Source organism: Ictalurus punctatus, chromosome 22 (assembly GCF_001660625.3).
Source record: "Ictalurus punctatus breed USDA103 chromosome 22, Coco_2.0, whole genome shotgun sequence".
Lineage (NCBI taxonomy): Eukaryota > Metazoa > Chordata > Actinopteri > Siluriformes > Ictaluridae > Ictalurus > Ictalurus punctatus.
Genome location: NC_030437.2, coordinates 19,290,733 through 19,313,467, shown reverse-complemented (window position 1 = coordinate 19,313,467; position 22,735 = coordinate 19,290,733). Strand labels below are relative to the sequence as shown.

Here is a 22,735-nt window from a genome sequence, read left to right as displayed (position 1 = left end):
GTATGTGTAAAGAAAAAGAAAAAAGTTTCATTAGAGATTTCATTACAGATTGTTCACTAGGGGTCTAAATCTCCATCCAGATGTCTGTAAAGCTGCTTTGTGGTAAATGTCTATCGTTATGGAACGGTTCAGGTGGTGACGGAGCCTCCCAACGGGCTGAAGTTGAACATGAGAGCCACGTACTTTAAGATCCCGCTGGAGACGCTGATGAGCTGCCCTCACCCGGCCTTCCGCAGCCTGGTCTACGTGCTGACCTTCTTCCACGCCGTGGTGCAGGAGAGACGCAAGTACGGCAAGATCGGCTGGAACGTTCCGTACGACTTCAACGAATCCGACTTCCAGGTAAACGCACGAGGCAGAACGTTTAACGTTTTCAAGGTTTCTTCTTTTTTTTCTATTTCTAAGCTGCGTGACACTATTTTTCACTGCTTTTCATACATTTCTGTGCTTTAATACACTTAATTATATTCATCGTGATCTATTTAGCACCTTTCATACATTTAAATTGCAGCTCAAAGTCATTTACAGTGCAAACCGACAGATAAATAAATAAACAATATTATAATAGTGCAATAAACTGTAGCAGTGACCGAAAGAAGAAAGTAACAATAATGTAAAATATTAAACATGTGCGTAAAAATGTACAACACTTATAAAATAGTTCAAATAAATAAAATACAATTAAAGTGATGTCAGAAGGCTAGGTTTAATTATTTTAAATAATAAAGTGAAAAATATGTTTTGAAAGTGGGGGTTTTATTTAGAGATTTCAACTTTTTTTAAGTTGTTTGTGCTTATTCTTTTGTCTGTGTGTGTGTGTGTGTGTGTGTGTGTGTGTGTATGTCAGGTGTGTCTGGAGATCCTGAACACCTACCTGACCAAAGCTCACACTCAAGGTGACACGGCGATTCCATGGGGCAGTCTCAAATACCTGATCGGAGAGGTGAGGCACTACTGAACCCACAGAACATGACACCTAGAGCGTGACATAACAAATAGGAGCATATGCATGTTGTTTATATGTGTGTATGTGCATGTATGTACACACACGTATGTTTATGTGAAGTATAACGTGTATATGTATGCGTATGTATATTCCGTATACAGTACATGGGTTTCCCCCTCTTTTCCATTTCCCCATGCTGATCTTTCTACTAATTATCTCTTCGTTTCGTTCTTCTTCGTCTTTTACGCTTCTCATTAATTCTCCCTCTGAACGCTCATTTCTCTGTTTCTTTATTTATTCTGTTTGCGTCATCATTCTTAAAAGGGGGATGAGAAGGAACTCCAAAAGATGTCACTGTATGAGCATTAAATAAGTTTCTGTGTAACTCCTACCCATAAAAAGAAACGTCATGGTGGTGGTGGTGGTGGTGATGGTGGTGGGATTAAAACATGTGCTCTGATGGAAATGAAATCCTTTGAGAGAATTAAATGAACACGCAACCTGGGCAAAAAGTGAAAACTGTCCCTGCAGAAGTTTAAAAAAACAACACGGAGCTGAAAATGTCACTGATTCGGGTTTGTGTTAATAATATTTCATGATATCGTATTACATGCTATTGCATCATAAAATATAAGAGCCTATCAGGGTGTAATATGCAAATTAGGATCATGCAACACTTTTACAGAGAAAGGGGACGGGTCATGTAGGGTTCTTGGCATTTCTTTTTCCGTTCTTTACGTGCATTTCTGTGAGAATTAATCGCACATTATAGCAATACCCGAGCTGTAACTTTGCTCTGTGTTTTGCAGTTTATGTAGAGTGAGTTTTATATTTGTGATAGCTTGTATTCATTCATTTTTGACGACTAAATAAACCCCCCCGACCTCGACCCAGGTGATGTACGGAGGCAGGGCGATAGACAGCTTCGACCGCAGGATCCTCACCGTCTACATGGACGAGTATCTGGGTGATTTCATCTTCGACACCTTCCAGACTTTCCATTTCTTCCACAACAAAGATGTGGATTACAGAATCCCGGCTGATGGACCCAAGGACGTCTATGTCGGTCTGTAGAATTCGTCTTTTAAACTTTTAAACAAGTAATGAAATACATCAACTGACTTTAATAACCCAAAGCCCTGACTGTGTTTTGTAGCTGAAATCGAGTCACTTCCTCTCGCGAACACTCCGGAGGTGTTTGGGCTTCACCCCAACGCTGAGATCGGCTACTACACTCAGGCTGCCCGGGACATGTGGACGCACCTCATAGATCTACAGCCACAAACTGGTACATATCTCCACACTCTAACTGTAATAGCACCTGCAGGGCCGGAAGGGTGTGAGTTCTAATCCCACAGTGATTCTGTCTCACTTCTGAAGCACTTTAGACGACAGTGATTTACATATTTACATATGTAAAATGTAAATATTTTTTATATTTTATATATTTTATATAAATATAAAAATGTAATGACCTCATTTACATATCTGTTATGGATTTACACTGTAGAGCACAACGGCGAGGTTCTGGAAGTAAAAACGGCTTCATTTTTGGCATCGAGGAATTGATGTTTATAGCAATAATTTTAAAAGGTTGTCTTACCGTGATCTATAAGCCAGTCTGATTTCAGCTTTATTTCAACATTTTTTAAAAAAACTTTAAAAGTCCTATTTCAGTACTACATTACCCAGAACCCCAAATCAAAACCCACCAATCAGAGACATCGGTGTAACCATGGAATCCATGAGGCATGTAACAGTACGGGAACAGTATTTATTTTTCCCTTGTAAAAGACAATAAGTTCACAATCGTTTGAAATAATTCATCTTGTAGATGTTCGGTTTGGTTTGATGCTTTATTTAACGAAATGAAATTAGTTCTCTTTATTTGAGATCTTACTAAAGGAAGGTGTGGACGTGCTCTGAGAGAGAGGGTGTGTCCCTGGTGCAGGTGACTCCGGCGGTGGAATCGGCAGAGACGAGTACGTCGGGCAGGTGGCGCGGGACATCCAGAACAAGCTGCCCACGCCGTTCGACCTGGACGTGATACGGAAGAAGTTCGGCCCGGGCGTGTCGCCGACCACCGTGGTGCTGCTGCAGGAGCTGGAGCGCTTCAACAGACTCCTCGTGCGCATGAGCTGCTCGCTCGGAGAACTGCAGAGGGTGAGAGAGAAGACAAGTGTCGAGAGCTGTCAGGAAATCACTGCGACGGAGGTTAGACGTTGTTCTGAGTCTGGGACCGTGTGTGTTTCAGGCTCTAGCCGGTGAGGTAGGGATGAGCAGCGAGCTGGACGAAGTTGCCCGAGCTCTGTTTAACGGTCAGATCCCTGCTATCTGGAGGAAGCTGGCCCCAGACACCCTCAAATCTCTGGGCAACTGGATGATCCACTTCAAGAGACGCTACGACCAGTACAGCTCATGGGTACGAGACACAGATCCCACGCCGTACTAAACTGCCTCTGAGACGGAGAAACAGACAACATGATAAAACATGTCCAGATCTTATTAGTTTCATTATTAGTTGTCTTTTGTGCTGCTTAAAATAAATCGTATCTCATGTGAAGTCAAAAAGGATAAGACGTATGAAAAACATAGTTAACGTTCAGGTCTAAATACGTAAAATGTCCATACGCAGAATTATAGATGATATAATAGAATACAGCAATATTCTTGGCATGTTTATGTTTACAGCTTTATGCGGTTTAGGTCTGCTGCAACGGGCAGAGATTTCAAAGTTATCATTAGTTTTAAAAAAGCTAAATCATCGAATGGAGGCAGAAAAAAAAATTTTTTTATTCAATCTGTGATATTGTGTAGATAGATAGATAGAATGAACTTTAGTGTACAGCACATGTACTCAGCAGTGAATTGCAGTTTAGCGTCTACCGGAAGTGCAAATACTAGCGTTATACAAATACACAAAGTACAGGTTGAATATGTAAATATGTATACAGTAAATCGATAAATAACACGGCTAGGGGAGGTGAATATGTGCAGTAGTTATTGAGTAGATAACTACATGATTGGTAAATTACACTACGTTATAATAGAAAAAAACTCTAATCTGTATAAAAAATGATATATGTAAGTATTAATCATAAATATCTGTTAGAGATATGTACACTGTATATACAACAGTATAATATGCTGTGTACATACAGATAATATACAGATGTATAATAAAGATAATCTAGGATATATACTATGAGTCTGTAATTATATATGTAGAGGGTGTGTAAAGATATACCAGAGAGATGCTGCAGTGGGAATGATGAATATCTAAATAGTCAAATAGAGCACTTGAGAAATCAGGATAATGATTTGTGGTAAAGAACGGTGATGGTCGGAGGGATTCGGAGGTGATCTTCATGAAAGGGTTCATAAAGAAGCAGCACGTTTGAGCTACAAGCAATAAGCAACTACATTTTGAGGTCTGTTTGATGTGTGTGCATGTGTGTGATGTGCAGGTGGATAAAGGTGAGCCCATGGTGATGTGGTTGTCAGGGTTACACATCCCTGAGTCGTACCTGACGGCGCTGGTTCAGGACACGTGCAGGAGGAACGGCTGGCCGCTGGACCGCTCCACGCTGTACACACACGTCACTCAGTATATCAGCGAGGAGGAGGTACAGGAGAGACCGGCTCAGGGTGAGAGCACACACACACACACACACACGCACACACACACACACACACACACACACACACACAAACAAACAACCAAACCATGTTATATCCTCAGTATAAGATGAGCCACTGCTTGCCAGCTGATTTCTGATATTCTTACATAACATATTTTTACATTTATGCAAATGAGGCTTCATCTAATTAAATATGCATAAATTTGCATAGTTACTAAAAGCTTTGGATGATATTAGAATTAAAAGGTTGCATTATTTCACTGTGACCCACAACTCATTTTAGAGAAACGTTTTGGTTTTTTTTGGGTGGGGGGTGGGTAGGGGGATTTCATTTTTTTAATTGTTTAATTAGAAAAAAGAAAAGAAAAGCATGATTATTCATTAATTAGTTCTGAAAAAATAATATCTATCTAGAGAGGGATAGGACTGAACTTTTTATTTAGGGCTAAAATTTTACAAAAGAATCTAGTAACTGAGATTTCTCTGGTTCTGAATATATATATATATATATAAAAATAAAATCCTTTCAGGTAAAACAGTTTTAAAAATATATATGATGTGATTGCGTGTCCGTCCACGTCAGTAAGTGTGGTTCTATTTCATTTCTACTGACTTTAGTACCGGGGCAAAAGGCGCACGTCACCCAGGTCACAGGTGTCTTTGTTGATATAACCACTTGACCTGCACGTACACGTGATGGACATCCAGGTGCTGAAAGGACCGCCTCTGGCAGTCATCCGAAACTCATAGAACCGCGGTTACATATGTAACCATCGTTTATAAGACGATAAAGCAAATCTTTATCAAATTTTCTTATTTTTAAAATACAAACACATGGATGGAATTATACCTGGAGTGGACAACAACGAGATTTCTTTTATTAATTAACTCAGTAAATTGTATTCATGTAATTTATCAACAAAAAAAAAAAAAGAAAAGGAAAATGACTTACTTACAGTACAAAATTGTAGTAATTAGCAGTAATTAATATACACAAGTGTAGTAATTATAAGTTTATACACACTGTTAATAATAATAATCTAACCTGATATTAAAAAATCTAAATATAAAATGAAACGTACAATGTCCACCTTTATAACAAACACACAGATTTATGAGACGCTCCGATTATTAAACACAGTTAAACAAATGTTGCAGCAAACACATTCACTGTGTGTGTGTGTGTGTGTGTGTGAGTGTGTGTTAGGTTGCTATGTATCAGGTCTGTATCTGGAGGGAGCGGACTGGGACGTAGAGCAGGGCTGTCTGGTGCGCAGCAAACCCAAAGCGCTGATGGTGCAGCTTCCCATCCTCAAGGTTATCCCCATCGAGGCTCATCGTCTTAAACTGCAGGTGAGAGTGACACAGCACTTTGGTCGTCTTTTGTTAGCAACTAGCTAGCCAGCTAACTGTGATGAGTGATGTACAGTTTCCTCCTCCAAATATAGTCAGCGTTACAGATTTAACAAGCAAATACATCCGTATGTTGATTGATCTAAAGGAAACAGGCATATATTTTATATACAGTACAGTGTAAATCATTTAAAGGTAAGAAGTCCTGCTGCGTTTACTGCTGATGCTGTGAGCGGCCATTTTGATTTCATGTCACTTGCTGAGCTCGTGAGTTTCCGAGTGTTTGCGAATGCAGCATGAGGTACCAGGTTCCACATCATCTGGTAATAATTTTCGTAGCAGTGTTGTTGAACTTCATTAGCGACATCACTGACTGAGCTCGCTCTAAAGCCACGCCCCAAATCGGTTTTACACACACGTATGTAAAAAATGAGAGCCAGATCTTTATAGTTAAGTTCAGCATTCAAGAAGAGCTGATAATTATTTGGTTCCTGAGTTCCTGGGTTTTACTGTGCATGTTCAACACCACACTTTTATTCATGTGTCCTCCTCAGAACACACTGAGAACGCCGGTCTACACAACGTCCATGAGGAGGAACGCGATGGGCGTCGGCCTGGTGTTCGAGGCCGACCTCTTCACCACCAAACACCACTCACACTGGGTCCTACAGGGAGTGTGTCTCTGTCTCAACGCCGACTGATCTCTGCCCCCCCCCCCCCCCCCCCAAAAAAAAAAAAAATTCAAGTTTGCTGTTTTATTTTTTTTAATGTTCACTGTAAAAAAAATATAATTAAATAAAAAGCGATAGCAAGAGAAAATATCTTGAATGAGATCATAATAAAAACCATAAAGAAAGATTTAAGCAGGGTCCTGAACACACCAAAAGACCTCAGTCTCCTCAGCAGGTGGAGATGACTTTGGCCCTTTCTGTATAGGACATCTGTGTTTGTGGACCAGTCCAGTTTATTGTTGAGGTGAAGACCCAGGAATTTATGTCTCCACCCTCCCGATGTCAACACCCTGGATGCTCACTGGCGTAGACCAGCTTGGCCTCCTGCAAGGTCGATTACAATCTCCTTTGTCTTGCTGGCGTTGAGGCAGAGGTGGTTTAATTCACACCAGTTGACAAAGTCAGCGATGACCTCCTGGGATTCCTGATCGTTCTCCTCTGATACTCATCCAACAATGACCGTATCATCAGAGAACTTCTGCATGTGGCAGCTGTTAGTGTTATGCCTGAAGTCCGCTGTGTACAGGGTGAAGAGAAATGGAGCAAGCACTGTACCCTGTGGTGCTCCCGTGCTGCTAACCACCACATCCAACATACAGTCCTGGAGCCTCATATACTGTGGTCTGTCAGTGAGATAGTTGGTGATCCATGCAGCCAGGTGGCGGTCAACTCCAGCTTCCAAAAGCTTCCCCCTAAGTAGTGATGGCTGAATTGTGTTGAAAGCACTGGAAAAATAAAATAACATGATCCTCACAATGCTCCCAGTATTCTCCAGGTGTAGAAGTGATCTGTGCATCAGATAGATAATGGCATCCTCAACCCCAATGCCTGGTCGTAAGTGAACTGTAGGGGGTCTAGCTCTGAGCTCACTAGGGTCCACAGCTGTCACAGTACAATCCACTCCATGGACTTCATCAGGTGTGAAGTTAAGGCTACCGGTCTGAAGTGGTTTGGCTCTCTCAGATGTACTATTTTGTGTACTGGAACCACACAGGAAGTCTTCCAGAGTGCTCGAGCTCACGTTAGTCTCAGACTCAATTTAAAGATGTGCAGAATTACCTCACTGAGCTGATCTGCACAGTCTTTAAGCAATCTGGAGCTGATTCCATCTGGGCCTGGGGCCTTTCTTCCCTTGATCTTCTTTAGCTCCTTCTTCACCTGATTGAGTGTCAGAGAAAGACTGCAGAGGAAAGTTGTTGGCGATACCTGTTGAGTGGTATGGGGGGAGGGGTGTGAAACCTCCTCGAGTGAGGGATGGTGAGCAGTAGAGAGGTGTGAGCTGTGTAATGCTGATATCTCAGAAGCTCAGAGGTGTCAGTTGGATGATGCCGATAGTCCTGGAGCCCTGGGGGTGGAGAAGGGGGTGCCTAATGGCCCAAGAGGGAAAGGTTGAATCGCTGACAGGTCTGAGGTCTGGTATGAGGGGGGAGGAGATGGAACCGAATCAAATCTATTAAAAAACATATTTAATTCATTTGCCCTCTCACGGTCGCCGGATACAAGGCCCCTCCCATTGTCTTTGTTCTGACCTGAAATTGTTTTCAGTCCCCTCCAGACCTCCCTCATGTTGCTCTGGTGAAGGCGCTCCTCCAACTTTTTTTCTGTAGCTGTCTTTTCCTTTCCTTATCTCCCCTCTGAGCTGTTTTTAACCCTACTCAGCTCATCTTTGTCCGCCAATCTGAACAGTCTCTTTTTTCCTTTAACAGGGCTTTGAGCTCTGGAGTCACCCAGGGTTTGTTGTTCGAAAAACGCCGAACCTTCTTCTTAGGCACGGTGTTCTCCACAGAGAAATTAATGTAGTGTGTTACACAGTGAGTGAGACTGTCAATGTCCTCTCCGTGCGAACTACAGAGCATTTCCCAGTCTGTAGACTCAAAACAGTCTCTTAGTGCCTCACTGGTCTCCTCAGACCATTTCGTCACATACCTTGTTATTGTAGGTTGTTTATTCACCAAAGATATGTAGACAGACAGTAGAGGGACAAGGTTGTGATCTGAGCCACGAAGCGGGGGAAGGGGTGAAGAACTGGATGCAGCTTTTGTGTTTGCATACAGCAGATCCAATGTTTTATTGCCCCTAGTGTGGAGTTTAACATACTGTGTGAAGGTGGGGAGAGTTGAGGACAGGGAAGCATGATTAAAGTCCTGCAACAAAAGTTTTTCATTCAAATGAAAATGGCCAACTTCCAGTTTGGCAAATTAGATTTTAGTTTTTTACATGAAGAACTCTTGTGCAGCTCCTGAGGAATCTAGCTAAATAAGAATCACGCTTAGACGTTGAACGCTTTAAAAGTTGCGGGTAGTTTTACACATTTCTAGATTATAGCACCCCCTAAAGGCAAACTCAGACAAAATCTTTCGGACTGCCTTAAGTCGTGGAACTTTACTCATGTACTGACTTTGTTCTGAAGTCGTCATACTATTGTTGAGATATGCCCTCACTTCCTGTTTTTCAACTTTGTCGTCAAATTCAAACTTGGTTTTGACCTCAGTTGTTGGCTCCCATTTCCATTAAAGCTCTAGTTAAATAAGGAAGGGGCGTGGTCGATCACGTCAACAAAGGACTATTTACATCACCACACAGAGAACCAACCAGAACGCAAGTGAGTGCTCGAATTTCCATACTCCCAGCATGCACCTCTGCTGTCTGAGTCACAAAAAATGAAAAAGTTTAGAATTTTGAAGTTTTTAATGGTTAATCTGGGGAATTATTACATGTCTGAACTGCATGTAGTGTGGGTGCATTCAGGTCAGTTCTGTGAGTCTCCTGAAGGAACTTGATTTGTTTTCACGCTAACCACGGACAGGAAGCTTTGTGAGGAACCTCGGCACTTATAGCGTCCCTTCAGGGCCATTTGCTTGTGCTTGCTACGGCAGCACATATACTAAAATTGGAACGATACAGAGAAGATTAGCATGGCCCCTGCGCAAGGATGACACGCAAAATCGTGAAGCGTTACCATATTTTTTTGCTTGTATTTTCTCATTTGTAAGTCGTTTTGGATAAAAGCGTATGCTAAATAAATAAATGTAATGTAATGTAAATGTCTTCAGTTGCAAATGAACGCTAAGTTTGAAGTTTGTTTGCTAACATCAGGGTATGTTGCTAAACATATGTGCCAAGTTTGGTGCTAATACAAGCGTTGGTGAGACATGCCCTCCTTTGCTGTTTCTGGACTCATCCATCAAATTTGTTTGCAGTTCATTGACAAACCATCCTGCGTATCAAACATCTCAGAAACATCTTTTGTTAAGGTTGGTCCCACAGTGCTGTGACCCATATTTCGTGATGATTGAACAACAAAAGTTTTTCATTCAAATGAAAATGGCCAACTTCCAGTTTGGCAAATTATATTTTGTTTTTTTTTACATGAAGAACTCTCGTGCAGCTGCTAAGGAATCTAGCTAAAGAAGAATCACGCTTGGATGTTGAACGCTTTAAAAGTTGCGGGTAGTTTTACACATTTCTAGATTATAGCACCCCCTAAAGGCGAACTCAGACAAAATCTTTCGGACTGCCTTAGGTCGTGGAACTTTACTCACGTACTGACTTTGTTCTGAAGTCGTCATACTATTGTTGAGACATGCCCTCACTTCCTGTTTTTCAACTTTGCCATCAAATTCAAACTTGGTTTTGACCTCAGTTGCAGGCTCCCATTTCCATTAAAGCTCTAGATGAATAAGGAAGGGGCGTGGTCGATCACGCCAACAAAGGACTAGTTACATCACCACACAGAGAACCAACCAGAACGCAAGTGAGTGCTCGAATTTCCATACTCCCAGCATGCACCTCTGCTGTCTGAGACACAAAAAATGAAAAAGTTTAGAATTTTGAAGTTTTTAATAGTTAATCTGGGGAATTATTACATGTCTGAACTCCATGTAGTGTGGGTGCATTCAGGTCGGTTCTGTGAGTCTCCTGAAGGAACTTGATTTGTTTTCACGCTAACCACGGACAGGAAGCTTTGTGAGGAACCTCGGCACTTATAGCGGCCCTTCAGGGCCTTTTGCTTGTGCTTGCTACGGCAGCACATATACTAAAATTGGAACGATACAGAGAAGATTAGCATGGCCCCTGCGCAAGGATGACACGCAAAATCGTGAAGCGTTACCATATTTTTTTGCTGGTATTTTCTCATTTGTAAGTCGTTTTGGATAAAAGCGTATGCTAAATGAATAAATGTAATGTAATGTAAATGTCTTCAGTTGCAAATGAACGTGAAGTTTGAAGTTTGTTTGCTAACATCAGGTCATGTTGCTAAACATATGTGCCAAGTTTGGTGCTAATACAAGCGTTGGTGAGACATGCCCTCCTTTGCTGTGTGGGGACTCATCCATCAAATTCGTTTGCAGTTCATTGACAAACCATCCTGCATATCAAACATCTGAGAAACATCTTTTGTTAAGGTTGGTCCCACAGTGCTGTGACCCATATTTCGTGATGATTGAACAACAAAAGTTTTTCATTCAAATGAAAATGGCCAACTTCCAGTTTGGCAAATTCGATTTTTGTTTTTTTACATGAAGAACTCTCGTGCAGCTGCTAAGGAATCTAGCTAAAGAAGAATCACGCTTGGATGTTGAACGCTTCAAAAGTTGCGAGTAGTTTTACACATTTCTAGATTATAGCACCCCCTAAAGGCGAACTCAGATAAAATCTTTCGGACTGCCTTAGGTCGTGGAACTTTACTCACGTACTGACTTTGTTCTGAAGTCGTCATACTATTGTTGAGACATGCCCTCACTTCCTGTTTTTCAACTTTGCCGTCAAATTCAAACTTGGTTTTGACCTCAGTTGCAGGCTCCCATTTCCATTAAAGCTCTAGTTGAATAAGGAAGGGGCGTGGTCGATCACGCCAACAAAGGACTATTTACATCACCACACAGAGAACCAACCAGAACGCAAGTGAGTGCTTGAATTTCCATACTCCCAGCATGCACTTCTGCTGTCTGAGTCTCAACAAATGAAAAAGTTTAGAATTTTGAAGTTTTTAATAGTTAATCTGGGGAATTATTACATGTCTGAACTCCATGTAGTGTGGGTGCATTCAGGTCAGTTCTGTGAGTCTCCTGAAGGAACTTGATTTGTTTTCACGCTAACCACGGACAGGAAGCTTTGTGAGGAACCTCGGCACTTATAGCGGCCCTTCAGGGCCTTTTGCTTGTGCTTGCTACGGCAGCACATATACTAAAATTGGAACGATACAGAGAAGATTAGCATGGCCCCTGCGCAAGGATGACACGCAAAATCGTGAAGCGTTACCATATTTTTTTGCTGGTATTTTCTCATTTGTAAGTCGTTTTGGATAAAAGCGTATGCTAAATGAATAAATGTAATGTAATGTAAATGTCTTCAGTTGCAAATGAACGCTAAGTTTGAAGTTTGTTTGCTAACATCAGGTCATGTTGCTAAACATATGTGCCAAGTTTGGTGCTAATACAAGCGTTGGTGAGACATGCCCTCCTTTGCTGTTTCTGGATTCATCCATCAAATTTGTTTGCAGTTCATTGACAAACCATCCTGCGTATCAAACATCTGAGAAACATCTTTTGTTAAGGTTGGTCCCACAGTGCTGTGACCCATATTTCGTGATGATTGAACAACAAAAGTTTTTCATTCAAATGAAAATGGCCAACTTCCAGTTTGGCAAATTATATTTTGTTTTTTTTTACATGAAGAACTCTCGTGCAGCTGCTAAGGAATCTAGCTAAAGAAGAATCACGCTTGGATGTTGAACGCTTTAAAAGTTGCGGGTAGTTTTACACATTTCTAGATTATAGCACCCCCTAAAGGCGAACTCAGACAAAATCTTTCGGACTGCCTTAGGTCGTGGAACTTTACTCACGTACTGACTTTGTTCTGAAGTCGTCATACTATTGTTGAGATATGCCCTCACTTCCTGTTTTTCAACTTTGCCGTCAAATTCAAACTTGGTTTTGACCTCAGTTGCAGGCTCCCATTTCCATTAAAGCTCTAGATGAATAAGGAAGGGGCGTGGTCGATCACGCCAACAAAGGACTAGTTACATCACCACACAGAGAACCAACCAGAACGCAAGTGAGTGCTCGAATTTCCATACTCCCAGCATGCACTTCTGCTGTCTGTCACAACAAATGAAAAAGTTTAGAATTTTGAAGTTTTTAATGGTTAATCTGGGGAATTATTACATGTCTGAACTGCATGTAGTGTGGGTGCATTCAGGTCGGTTCTGTGAGTCTCCTGAAGGAACTTGATTTGTTTTCACGCTAACCACGGACGGGAAGCTTTGTGAGGAACGTCGGCATTTATAGCAGCTGGTCAGGGCCCCCTACTTGTGCTTGCTACGGCAGCACATATACTAAAATTGGAACGATACAGAGAAGATTAGCATGGCCCCTGCGCAAGGATGACACGCAAAATCGTGAAGCGTTACCATATTTTTTTGCTGGTATTTTCTCATTTGTAAGTCGTTTTGGATAAAAGCGTATGCTAAATGAATAAATGTAATGTAATGTAAATGTCTTCAGTTGCAAATGAACGCTAAGTTTGAAGTTTGTTTGCTAACATCAGGGTATGTTGCTAAACATATGTGCCAAGTTTGGTACTAATACAAGCGTTGGTGAGACATGCCCTCCTTTGCTGTTTGGGGACTCATCCATCAAATTTGTTTGCAGTTCATTGACAAACCATCCTGCGTATCAAACATCTGAGAAACATCTTTTGTTAAGGTTGGTCCCACAGTGCTGTGACCCATATTTCGTGATGATTGAACAACAAAAGTTTTTCATTCAAATGAAAATGGCTAACGTCCAGTTTGGCAAAAGAGATTTTTTTTTTTTACATGAAGAACTCTCGTGCAGCTGCTAAGGAATCTAGCTAAAGAAGAATCACGCTTGGATGTTGAACGCTTCAAAAGTTGCGAGTAGTTTTACACATTTCTAGATTATAGCACCCCCTAAAGGCGAACTCAGACAAAATCTTTCGGACTGCCTTAGATCGTGGAACTTTACTCACGTACTGACTTTGTTCTGAAGTCGTCATACTATTGTTGAGATATGCCCTCACTTCCTGTTTTTCAACTTTGTCATCAAATTCAAACTTGGTTTTGACCTCAGTTGTTGGCTCCCATTTCCATTAAAGCTCTAGTTAAATAAGGAAGGGGCGTGGTCAATCACGCCAACAAAGGACTATTTACATCACCACACAGAGAACCAACCAGAACGCAAGTGAGTGCTCGAATTTCCATACTCCCAGCATGCACTTCTGCTGTCTGAGTCTCAACAAATGAAAAAGTTTAGAATTTTGAAGTTTTTAATAGTTAATCTGGGGAATTATTACATGTCTGAACTCCATGTAGTGTGGGTGCATTCAGGTCGGTTCTGTGAGTCTCCTGAAGGAACTTGATTTGTTTTCACGCTAACCACGGACAGGAAGCTTTGTGAGGAACCTCGGCACTTATAGCAGCCGGTCAGGGCCATTTGCTTGTGCTTGCTACGGCAGCACATATACTAAAATTGGAACGATACAGAGAAGATTAGCATGGCCCCTGCGCAAGGATGACACGCAAAATCGTGAAGCGTTACCATATTTTTTTGCTGGTATTTTCTCATTTGTAAGTCGCTTTGGATAAAAGCGTATGCTAAATGAATAAATGTAATGTAATGTAAATGTCTTCAGTCGCAAATGAACGCTAAGTTTGTTTGCTAACATCAGGGTATGTTGCTAAACATATGAGCCAAGTTTGGTGCTAATACAAGCGTTGGTGAGACATGCCCTCCTTTGCTGTTTCTGGACTCATCCATCAAATTTGTTTGGAGTTCATTGACAAACCATCCTGCATATCAAACATCTGAGAAACATCTTTTGTTAAGGTTGGTCCCACAGTGCTGTGACCCATATTTCGTGATGATTGAACAACAAAAGTTTTTCATTCAAAGGAAAATGGCCAACTTCCAGTTTGGCAAATTCGATTTTTGTTTTTTTACATGAAGAACTCTCGTGCAGCTGCTAAGGAATCTAGCTAAAGAAGAATCACGCTTGGATGTTGAACGCTTCAAAAGTTGCGAGTAGTTTTACACATTTCTAGATTATAGCACCCCCTAAAGGCGAACTCAGATAAAATCTTTCGGACTGCCTTAGGTCGTGGAACTTTACTCACGTACTGACTTTGTTCTGAAGTCGTCATACTATTGTTGAGACATGCCCTCACTTCCTGTTTTTCAACTTTGCCGTCAAATTCAAACTTGGTTTTGACCTCAGTTGTTGGCTCCCATTTCCATTAAAGCTCTAGATAAATAAGGAAGGGGCGTGGTCGATCACGCCAACAAAGGACTATTTACATCACCACACAGAGAACCAACCAGAACGCAAGTGAGTGCTTGAATTTCCATACTCCCAGCATGCACTTCTGCTGTCTGAGTCTCAACAAATGAAAAAGTTTAGGATTTTGAAGTTTTTAATAGTTAATCTGGGGAATTATTACATGTCTGAACTCCATGTAGTGTGGGTGCATTCAGGTCAGTTCTGTGAGTCTCCTGAAGGAACTTGATTTGTTTTCACGCTAACCACGGACAGGAAGCTTTGTGAGGAACCTCGGCACTTATAGCGTCCCTTCAGGGCCATTTGCTTGTGCTTGCTATGGCAGCACATATACTAAAATTGGAACGATACAGAGAAGATTAGCATGGCCCCTGCGCAAGGATGACACGCAAAATCGTGAAGCGTTACCATATTTTTTTGCTGGTATTTTCTCATTTGTAAGTCGTTTTGGATAAAAGCGTATGCTAAATGAATAAATGTAATGTAATGTAAATGTCTTCAGTTGCAAATGAACGCTAAGTTTGAAGTTTGTTTGCTAACATCAGGTCATGTTGCTAAACATATGTGCCAAGTTTGGTGTTAATACAAGCGTTGGTGAGACATGCCCTCCTTTGCTGTTTGGGGACTCATCCATCACATTTGTTTGCAGTTCATTGACAAACCATCCTGCGTATCAAACATCTGAGAAACATCTTTTGTTAAGGTTGGTTCCACAGTGCTGTGACCCATATTTCGTGATGATTGAACAACAAAAGTTTTTCATTCAAATGAAAATGGCCAACTTCCAGTGTGGCAAATTATATATATATATTTTTTTACATGAAGAACTCTCGTGCAGCTGCTAAGGAATCTAGCTAAAGAAGAATCACGCTTGGATGTTGAATGCTTCAAAAGTTGCGAGTAGTTTTACACATTTCTAGATTATAGCACCCTCTAAAGGCGAACTCAGACAAAATCTTTCGGACTGCCTTAGGTCGTGGAACTTTACTCACGTACTGACTTTGTTCTGAAGTCGTCATACTATTGTTGAGACATGCCCTCACTTCCTGTTTTCCAACTTTGTCATCAAATTCAAACTTGGTTTTGACCTCAGTTGTTGGCTCCCATTTCCATTAAAGCTCTAGTTAAATAAGGAAGGGGCGTGGTCAATCACGCCAACAAAGGACTATTTACATCACCACACAGAGAACCAACCAGAACGCAAGTGAGTGCTCGAATTTCCATACTCCCAGCATGCACTTCTGCTGTCTGAGTCACAACAAATGAAAAAGTTTAGAATTTTGAAGTTTTTAATGGTTAATCTGGGGAATTATTACATGTCTGAACTCCATGTAGTGTGGGTGCATTCAGGTCAGTTCTGTGAGTCTCCTGAAGGATCTTGACTTGTTTTCACACTAACCACGGACAGGAAGCTTTGTGAGGAACCTCGGCACTTATAGCGGCCCTTCAGGGCCCTTTCCTTGTGCATGCTACGGCAGCACATATACTAAAATTGGAACGATACAGAGAAGATTAGCATGGCCCCTGCGCAAGGATGACACGCAAAATCGTGAAGCGTTACCATATTTTTTTGCTGGTATTTTCTCATTTGTAAGTCGTTTTGGATAAAAGCGTATGCTAAATGAATAAATGTAATGTAATGTAAATGTCTTCAGTTGCAAATGAACGCTAAGTTTGAAGTTTGTTTGCTAACATCAGGGTATGTTGCTAAACATATGAGCCAAGTTTGGTGCTAATACAAGCGTTGGTGAGACATGCCCTCCTTTGCTGTTTGGGGACTCATCCATCACATTTGTTTGCAGTTCATTGACAAACCATCCTGCGTATCAAACATCTGAGAAACATCTTTTGTTAAGGTTGGTCCCACAGTGCTGTGACCCATATTTCGTGATGATTGAACAACAACAGTTTTTCATTCAAATGAAAATGGCCAACTTCCAGTTTGGCAAATTATATTTTGTTTTTTTTTACATGAAGAACTCTCGTGCAGCTGCTAAGGAATCTAGCTAAAGAAGAATCACGCTTGGATGTTGAACGCTTTAAAAGTTGCGGGTAGTTTTACACATTTCTAGATTATAGCACCCCCTAAAGGCGAACTCAGACAAAATCTTTCGGACTGCCTTAGGTCGTGGAACTTTACTCACGTACTGACTTTGTTCTGAAGTCGTCATACTATTGTTGAGATATGCCCTCACTTCCTGTTTTTCAACTTTGCCGTCAAATTCAAACTTGGTTTTGACCTCAGTTGCAGGCTCCCATTTCCATTAAAGCTCTAGTTGAATAAGGAAGGGGCGTGGTCGATCACGCCAACAAAGGACTAGTTACATCACCACACAGAGAACCAACCAGAACGCAAGTGAGTGCTCGAATTTCCATACTCCCAGCATGCACTTCTGCTGTCTGTCACAACAAATGAAAAAGTTTAGAATTTTGAAGTTTTTAATGGTTAATCTGGGGAATTATTACATGTCTGAACTCCATGTAGTGTGGGTGCATTCAGGTCAGTTCTGTGAGTCTCCTGAAGGAACTTGATTTGTTTTCACGCTAACCACGGACAGGAAGCTTTGTGAGGAACCTCGGCACTTATAGCGGCCCTTCAGGGCCCTCTCCTTGTGCATGCTATGGCAGCACATATACTAAAATTGGAACGATACAGAGAAGATTAGCATGGCCCCTGCGCAAGGATGACACGCAAAATCGTGAAGCGTTACCATATTTTTTTGCTTGTATTTTCTCATTTGTAAGTCGTTTTGGATAAAAGCGTATGCTAAATAAATAAATGTAATGTAATGTAAATGTCTTCAGTTGCAAATGAACGCTAAGTTTGAAGTTTGTTTGCTAACATCAGGTCATGTTGCTAAACATATGTGCCAAGTTTGGTGTTAATACATACAAGCGTTGGTGAGACATGCCCTCCTTTGCTGTTTGGGGACTCATCCATCACATTTGTTTGCAGTTCATTGACAAACCATCCTGCGTATCAAACATCTGAGAAACATCTTTTGTTAAGGTTGGTTCCACAGTGCTGTGACCCATATTTCGTGATGATTGAACAACAAAAGTTTTTCATTCAAATGAAAATGGCCAACTTCCAGTGTGGCAAATTATATATATATTTTTTTTTACATGAAGAACTCTCGTGCAGCTGCTAAGGAATCTAGCTAAAGAAGAATCACGCTTGGATGTTGAACGCTTTAAAAGTTGCGGGTAGTTTTACACATTTCTAGATTATAGCACCCCCTAAAGGCGAACTCAGACAAAATCTTTCGGACTGCCTTAGGTCGTGGAACTTTACTCACGTACTGACTTTGTTCTGAAGTCGTCATACTATTGTTGAGATATGCCCTCACTTCCTGTTTTTCAACTTTGCCGTCAAATTCAAACTTGGTTTTGACCTCAGTTGTTGGCTCCCATTTCCATTAAAGCTCTAGATGAATAAGGAAGGGGCGTGGTCGATCACGCCAACAAAGGACTAGTTACATCACCACACAGAGAACCAACCAGAACGCAAGTGAGTGCTCGAATTTCCATACTCCCAGCATGCACTTCTGCTGTCTGTCACAACAAATGAAAAAGTTTAGAATTTTGAAGTTTTTAATGCTTAATCTGGGGAATTATTACATGTCTGAACTCCATGTAGTGTGGGTGCATTCAGGTCGGTTCTGTGAGTCTCCTGAAGGAACTTGATTTGTTTTCACGCTAACCACGGACGGGAAGCTTTGTGAGGAACGTCGGCACTTATAGCGGCCCTTCAGGGCCCTCTCCTTGTGCATGCCACGGCAGCACATATACTAAAATTGGAACGATACAGAGAAGATTAGCATGGCCCCTGCGCAAGGATGACACGCAAAATCGTGAAGCGTTACCATATTTTTTTACTGGTATTTTCTCATTTGTAAGTCGTTTTGGATAAAAGCGTATGCTAAATGAATAAATGTAATGTAATGTAAATGTCTTCAGTCGCAAATGAATGCCAAGTTTGAAGTTTGTTTGCTAACATCAGGTCATGTTGCTAAACATATGTGCCAAGTTTGGTACTAATACAAGCGTTGGTGAGACATGCCCTCCTTTGCTGTTTGGGGACTCATCCATCAAATTTGTTTGCAGTTCATTGACAAACCATCCTGCGTATCAAACATCTGAGAAACATCTTTTGTTAAGGTTGGTCCCACAGTGCTGTGACCCATATTTCGTGATGATTGAACAACAAAAGTTTTTCATTCAAATGAAAATGGCCAACTTCCAGTTTGGCAAAAGAGATTTTTTTTTTTTTTACATGAAGAACTCTCGTGCAGCTCCTGAGGAATCTAGCTAAAGAAGAATCACGCTTGGATGTTGAACGCTTTAAAAGTTGCGGGTAATTGTACACATTTCTAGATTATAGCACCCCCTAAAGGCGAACTCAGACAAAATCTTTCGGACTGCCTTAGGTCGTGGAACTTTACTCACCTACTGACTTTGTTCTGAAGTCGTCATACTATTGTTGAGACATGACCTCACTTCCTGTTTTTCAACTTTGTCGTCAAATTCAAACTTGGTTTTGACCTCAGTTGTTGGCTCCCATTTCCATTAAAGCTCTAGATGAATAAGGAAGGGGCGTGGTCGATCACGCCAACAAAGGACTATTTACATCACCACACAGAGAACCAACCAGAACGCAAGTGAGTGCTCGAATTTCCATACTCCCAGCATGCGCTTCTGCTGTCTGAGACTCAAAAAATGAAAAAGTTTAGAATTTTGAAGTTTTTAATGGTTAATCTGGGGAATTATTACATGTCTGAACTCCATGTAGTGTGGGTGCATTCAGGTCAGTTCTGTGAGTCTCCTGAAGGAACTTGATTTGTTTTCACGCTAACCACGGACAGGAAGCTTTGTGAGGAACCTCGGCACTTATAGCGGCCCTTCAGGGCCATTTGCTTGTGCTTGCTACGGCAGCACATATACTAAAATTGGAACGATACAGAGAAGATTAGCATGGCCCCTGCGCAAGGATGACACGCAAAATCGTGAAGCGTTACCATATTTTTTTGCTTGTATTTTCTCATTTGTAAGTCGTTTTGGATAAAAGCGTATGCTAAATGAATAAATGTAATGTAATGTAAATGTCTTCAGTTGCAAATGAACGCTAAGTTTGAAGTTTGTTTGCTAACATCAGGTCATGTTGCTAAACATATGTGCCAAGTTTGGTGTTAATACATACAAGCGTTGGTGAGACATGCCCTCCTTTGCTGTTTGGGGACTCATCCATCACATTTGTTTGCAGTTCATTGACAAACCATCCTGCGTATCAAACATCTGAGAAACATCTTTTGTTAAGGTTGGTTCCACAGTGCTGTGACCCATATTTCGTGATGATTGAACAACAAAAGTTTTTCATTCAAATGAAAATGGCCAACTTCCAGTGTGGCAAATTATATATATATATTTTTTTACATGAAGAACTCTCGTGCAGCTGCTAAGGAATCTAGCTAAAGAAGAATCACGCTTGGATGTTGAATGCTTCAAAAGTTGCGAGTAGTTTTACACATTTCTAGATTATAGCACCCCCTAAAGGCGAACTCAGACAAAATCTTTCGGACTGCCTTAGGTCGTGGAACTTTACTCACGTACTGACTTTGTTCTGAAGTCGTCATACTATTGTTGAGACATGCCCTCACTTCCTGTTTTTCAACTTTGTCATCAAATTCAAACTTGGTTTTGACCTCAGTTGCAGGCTCCCATTTCCATTAAAGCTCTAGATGAATAAGGAAGGGGCGTGGTCGATCACGCCAACAAAGGACTATTTACATCACCACACAGAGAACCAACCAGAACGCAAGTGAGTGCTTGAATTTCCATACTCCCAGCATGCACTTCTGCTGTCTGAGTCTCAACAAATGAAAAAGTTTAGAATTTTGAAGTTTTTAATAGTTAATCTGGGGAATTATTACATGTCTGAACTCCATGTAGTGTTGGTGCATTCAGGTCAGTTCTGTGAGTCTCCTGAAGGAACTTGATTTGTTTTCACGCTAACCACGGACAGGAAGCTTTGTGAGGAACCTCGGCACTTATAGCGTCCCTTCAGGGCCATTTGCTTGTGCTTGCTACGGCAGCACATATACTAAAATTGGAACGATACAGAGAAGATTAGCATGGCCCCTGCGCAAGGATGACACGCAAAATCGTGAAGCGTTACCATATTTTTTTGCTTGTATTTTCTCATTTGTAAGTCGTTTTGGATAAAAGCGTATGCTAAATGAATAAATGTAATGTAATGTAAATGTCTTCAGTTGCAAATGAACGCTAAGTTTGAAGTTTGTTTGCTAACATCAGGTCATGTTGCTAAACATATGTGCCAAGTTTGGTGTTAATACATACAAGCGTTGGTGAGACATGCCCTTCTTTGCTGTTTGGGGACTCATCCATCACATTTGTTTGCAGTTCATTGACAAACCATCCTGCGTATCAAACATCTGAGAAACATCTTTTGTTAAGGTTGGTTCCACAGTGCTGTGACCCATATTTCGTGATGATTGAACAACAAAAGTTTTTCATTCAAATGAAAATGGCCAACTTCCAGTGTGGCAAATTATATATATATATATTTTTTACATGAAAAACTCTCGTGCAGCTGCTAAGGAATCTAGCTAAAGAAGAATCACGCTTGGATGTTGAATGCTTCAAAAGTTGCGAGTAGTTTTACACATTTCTAGATTATAGCACCCTCTAAAGGCGAACTCAGACAAAATCTTTCGGACTGCCTTAGGTCGTGGAACTTTACTCACGTACTGACTTTGTTCTGAAGTCGTCATACTATTGTTGAGACATGCCCTCACTTCCTGTTTTCCAACTTTGTCATCAAATTCAAACTTGGTTTTGACCTCAGTTGTTGGCTCCCATTTCCATTAAAGCTCTAGTTAAATAAGGAAGGGGCGTGGTCAATCACGCCAACAAAGGACTATTTACATCACCACACAGAGAACCAACCAGAACGCAAGTGAGTGCTCGAATTTCCATACTCCCAGCATGCACTTCTGCTGTCTGAGTCACAACAAATGAAAAAGTTTAGAATTTTGAAGTTTTTAATAGTTAATCTGGGGAATTATTACATGTCTGAACTCCATGTAGTGTGGGTGCATTCAGGTCGGTTCTGTGAGTCTCCTGAAGGAACTTGATTTGTTTTCACGCTAACCACGGACAGGAAGCTTTGTGAGGAACCTCGGCACTTATAGCAGCCGGTCAGGGCCATTTGCTTGTGCTTGCTACGGCAGCACATATACTAAAATTGGAACGATACAGAGAAGATTAGCATGGCCCCTGCGCAAGGATGACACGCAAAATCGTGAAGCGTTACCATATTTTTTTGCTGGTATTTTCTCATTTGTAAGTCGCTTTGGATAAAAGCGTATGCTAAATGAATAAATGTAATGTAATGTAAATGTCTTCAGTCGCAAATGAACGCTAAGTTTGTTTGCTAACATCAGGGTATGTTGCTAAACATATGAGCCAAGTTTGGTGCTAATACAAGCGTTGGTGAGACATGCCCTCCTTTGCTGTTTCTGGACTCATCCATCAAATTTGTTTGGAGTTCATTGACAAACCATCCTGCGTATCAAACATCTGAGAAACATCTTTTGTTAAGGTTGGTCCCACAGTGCTGTGACCCATATTTCGTGATGATTGAACAACAAAAGTTTTTCATTCAAAGGAAAATGGCCAACTTCCAGTTTGGCAAATTCGATTTTTGTTTTTTTACATGAAGAACTCTCGTGCAGCTGCTAAGGAAT

General features: G+C 41.1%; 1 protein-coding gene and 12 non-coding genes across 13 annotated transcripts in view; all 13 read left to right on the top strand.

Annotated features, from left to right (window-relative positions):
- Nucleotides 1-6,653, top strand: part of dnah10 (dynein axonemal heavy chain 10) — a 58,272-nt gene extending 51,619 nt beyond the window's left edge. The window contains exons 71-79 of the mRNA XM_017451231.3: nt 133-342; nt 848-943; nt 1,841-2,012; nt 2,103-2,234; nt 2,898-3,109; nt 3,201-3,368; nt 4,414-4,594; nt 5,795-5,940; nt 6,495-6,653. Of these exons, the coding sequence (XP_017306720.3) occupies nt 133-342; nt 848-943; nt 1,841-2,012; nt 2,103-2,234; nt 2,898-3,109; nt 3,201-3,368; nt 4,414-4,594; nt 5,795-5,940; nt 6,495-6,641 (1,464 nt within the window). The 3' untranslated portion in view covers nt 6,642-6,653. The remainder of the gene's footprint in view (nt 1-132; nt 343-847; nt 944-1,840; nt 2,013-2,102; nt 2,235-2,897; nt 3,110-3,200; nt 3,369-4,413; nt 4,595-5,794; nt 5,941-6,494) is intronic.
- A 2,878-nt stretch (nt 6,654-9,531) lies between these two features.
- Nucleotides 9,532-9,638, top strand: LOC124626205 (U6 spliceosomal RNA). The gene has a single exon (XR_006980902.1). It is a non-coding gene; the product is annotated as a U6 spliceosomal RNA (small nuclear RNA).
- Nucleotides 9,639-10,683: 1,045 nt separating this feature from the next.
- Nucleotides 10,684-10,790, top strand: LOC128628974 (U6 spliceosomal RNA). Its single transcript, XR_008393275.1, has one exon. It is a non-coding gene; the product is annotated as a U6 spliceosomal RNA (small nuclear RNA).
- Nucleotides 10,791-11,834: 1,044 nt separating this feature from the next.
- LOC128628973 (U6 spliceosomal RNA) lies at nt 11,835-11,941 on the top strand. The gene has a single exon (XR_008393274.1). It is a non-coding gene; the product is annotated as a U6 spliceosomal RNA (small nuclear RNA).
- A 1,043-nt stretch (nt 11,942-12,984) lies between these two features.
- Nucleotides 12,985-13,091, top strand: LOC128628972 (U6 spliceosomal RNA). Its single transcript, XR_008393273.1, has one exon. It is a non-coding gene; the product is annotated as a U6 spliceosomal RNA (small nuclear RNA).
- A 1,043-nt stretch (nt 13,092-14,134) lies between these two features.
- On the top strand, nt 14,135-14,241 carry LOC128628971 (U6 spliceosomal RNA). The gene has a single exon (XR_008393272.1). It is a non-coding gene; the product is annotated as a U6 spliceosomal RNA (small nuclear RNA).
- A 1,037-nt stretch (nt 14,242-15,278) lies between these two features.
- On the top strand, nt 15,279-15,385 carry LOC128628976 (U6 spliceosomal RNA). The gene has a single exon (XR_008393277.1). It is a non-coding gene; the product is annotated as a U6 spliceosomal RNA (small nuclear RNA).
- Nucleotides 15,386-16,431: 1,046 nt separating this feature from the next.
- Nucleotides 16,432-16,538, top strand: LOC128628979 (U6 spliceosomal RNA). Its single transcript, XR_008393280.1, has one exon. It is a non-coding gene; the product is annotated as a U6 spliceosomal RNA (small nuclear RNA).
- Nucleotides 16,539-17,585: 1,047 nt separating this feature from the next.
- On the top strand, nt 17,586-17,688 carry LOC128628978 (U6 spliceosomal RNA). The gene has a single exon (XR_008393279.1). It is a non-coding gene; the product is annotated as a U6 spliceosomal RNA (small nuclear RNA).
- Nucleotides 17,689-18,736: 1,048 nt separating this feature from the next.
- On the top strand, nt 18,737-18,843 carry LOC128628981 (U6 spliceosomal RNA). Its single transcript, XR_008393281.1, has one exon. It is a non-coding gene; the product is annotated as a U6 spliceosomal RNA (small nuclear RNA).
- Nucleotides 18,844-19,888: 1,045 nt separating this feature from the next.
- LOC128628970 (U6 spliceosomal RNA) lies at nt 19,889-19,995 on the top strand. Its single transcript, XR_008393271.1, has one exon. It is a non-coding gene; the product is annotated as a U6 spliceosomal RNA (small nuclear RNA).
- Nucleotides 19,996-21,045: 1,050 nt separating this feature from the next.
- LOC128628969 (U6 spliceosomal RNA) lies at nt 21,046-21,152 on the top strand. Its single transcript, XR_008393270.1, has one exon. It is a non-coding gene; the product is annotated as a U6 spliceosomal RNA (small nuclear RNA).
- Nucleotides 21,153-22,203: 1,051 nt separating this feature from the next.
- LOC128628968 (U6 spliceosomal RNA) lies at nt 22,204-22,310 on the top strand. Its single transcript, XR_008393269.1, has one exon. It is a non-coding gene; the product is annotated as a U6 spliceosomal RNA (small nuclear RNA).
- The last annotated feature ends 425 nt before the right edge of the window (nt 22,311-22,735 follow it).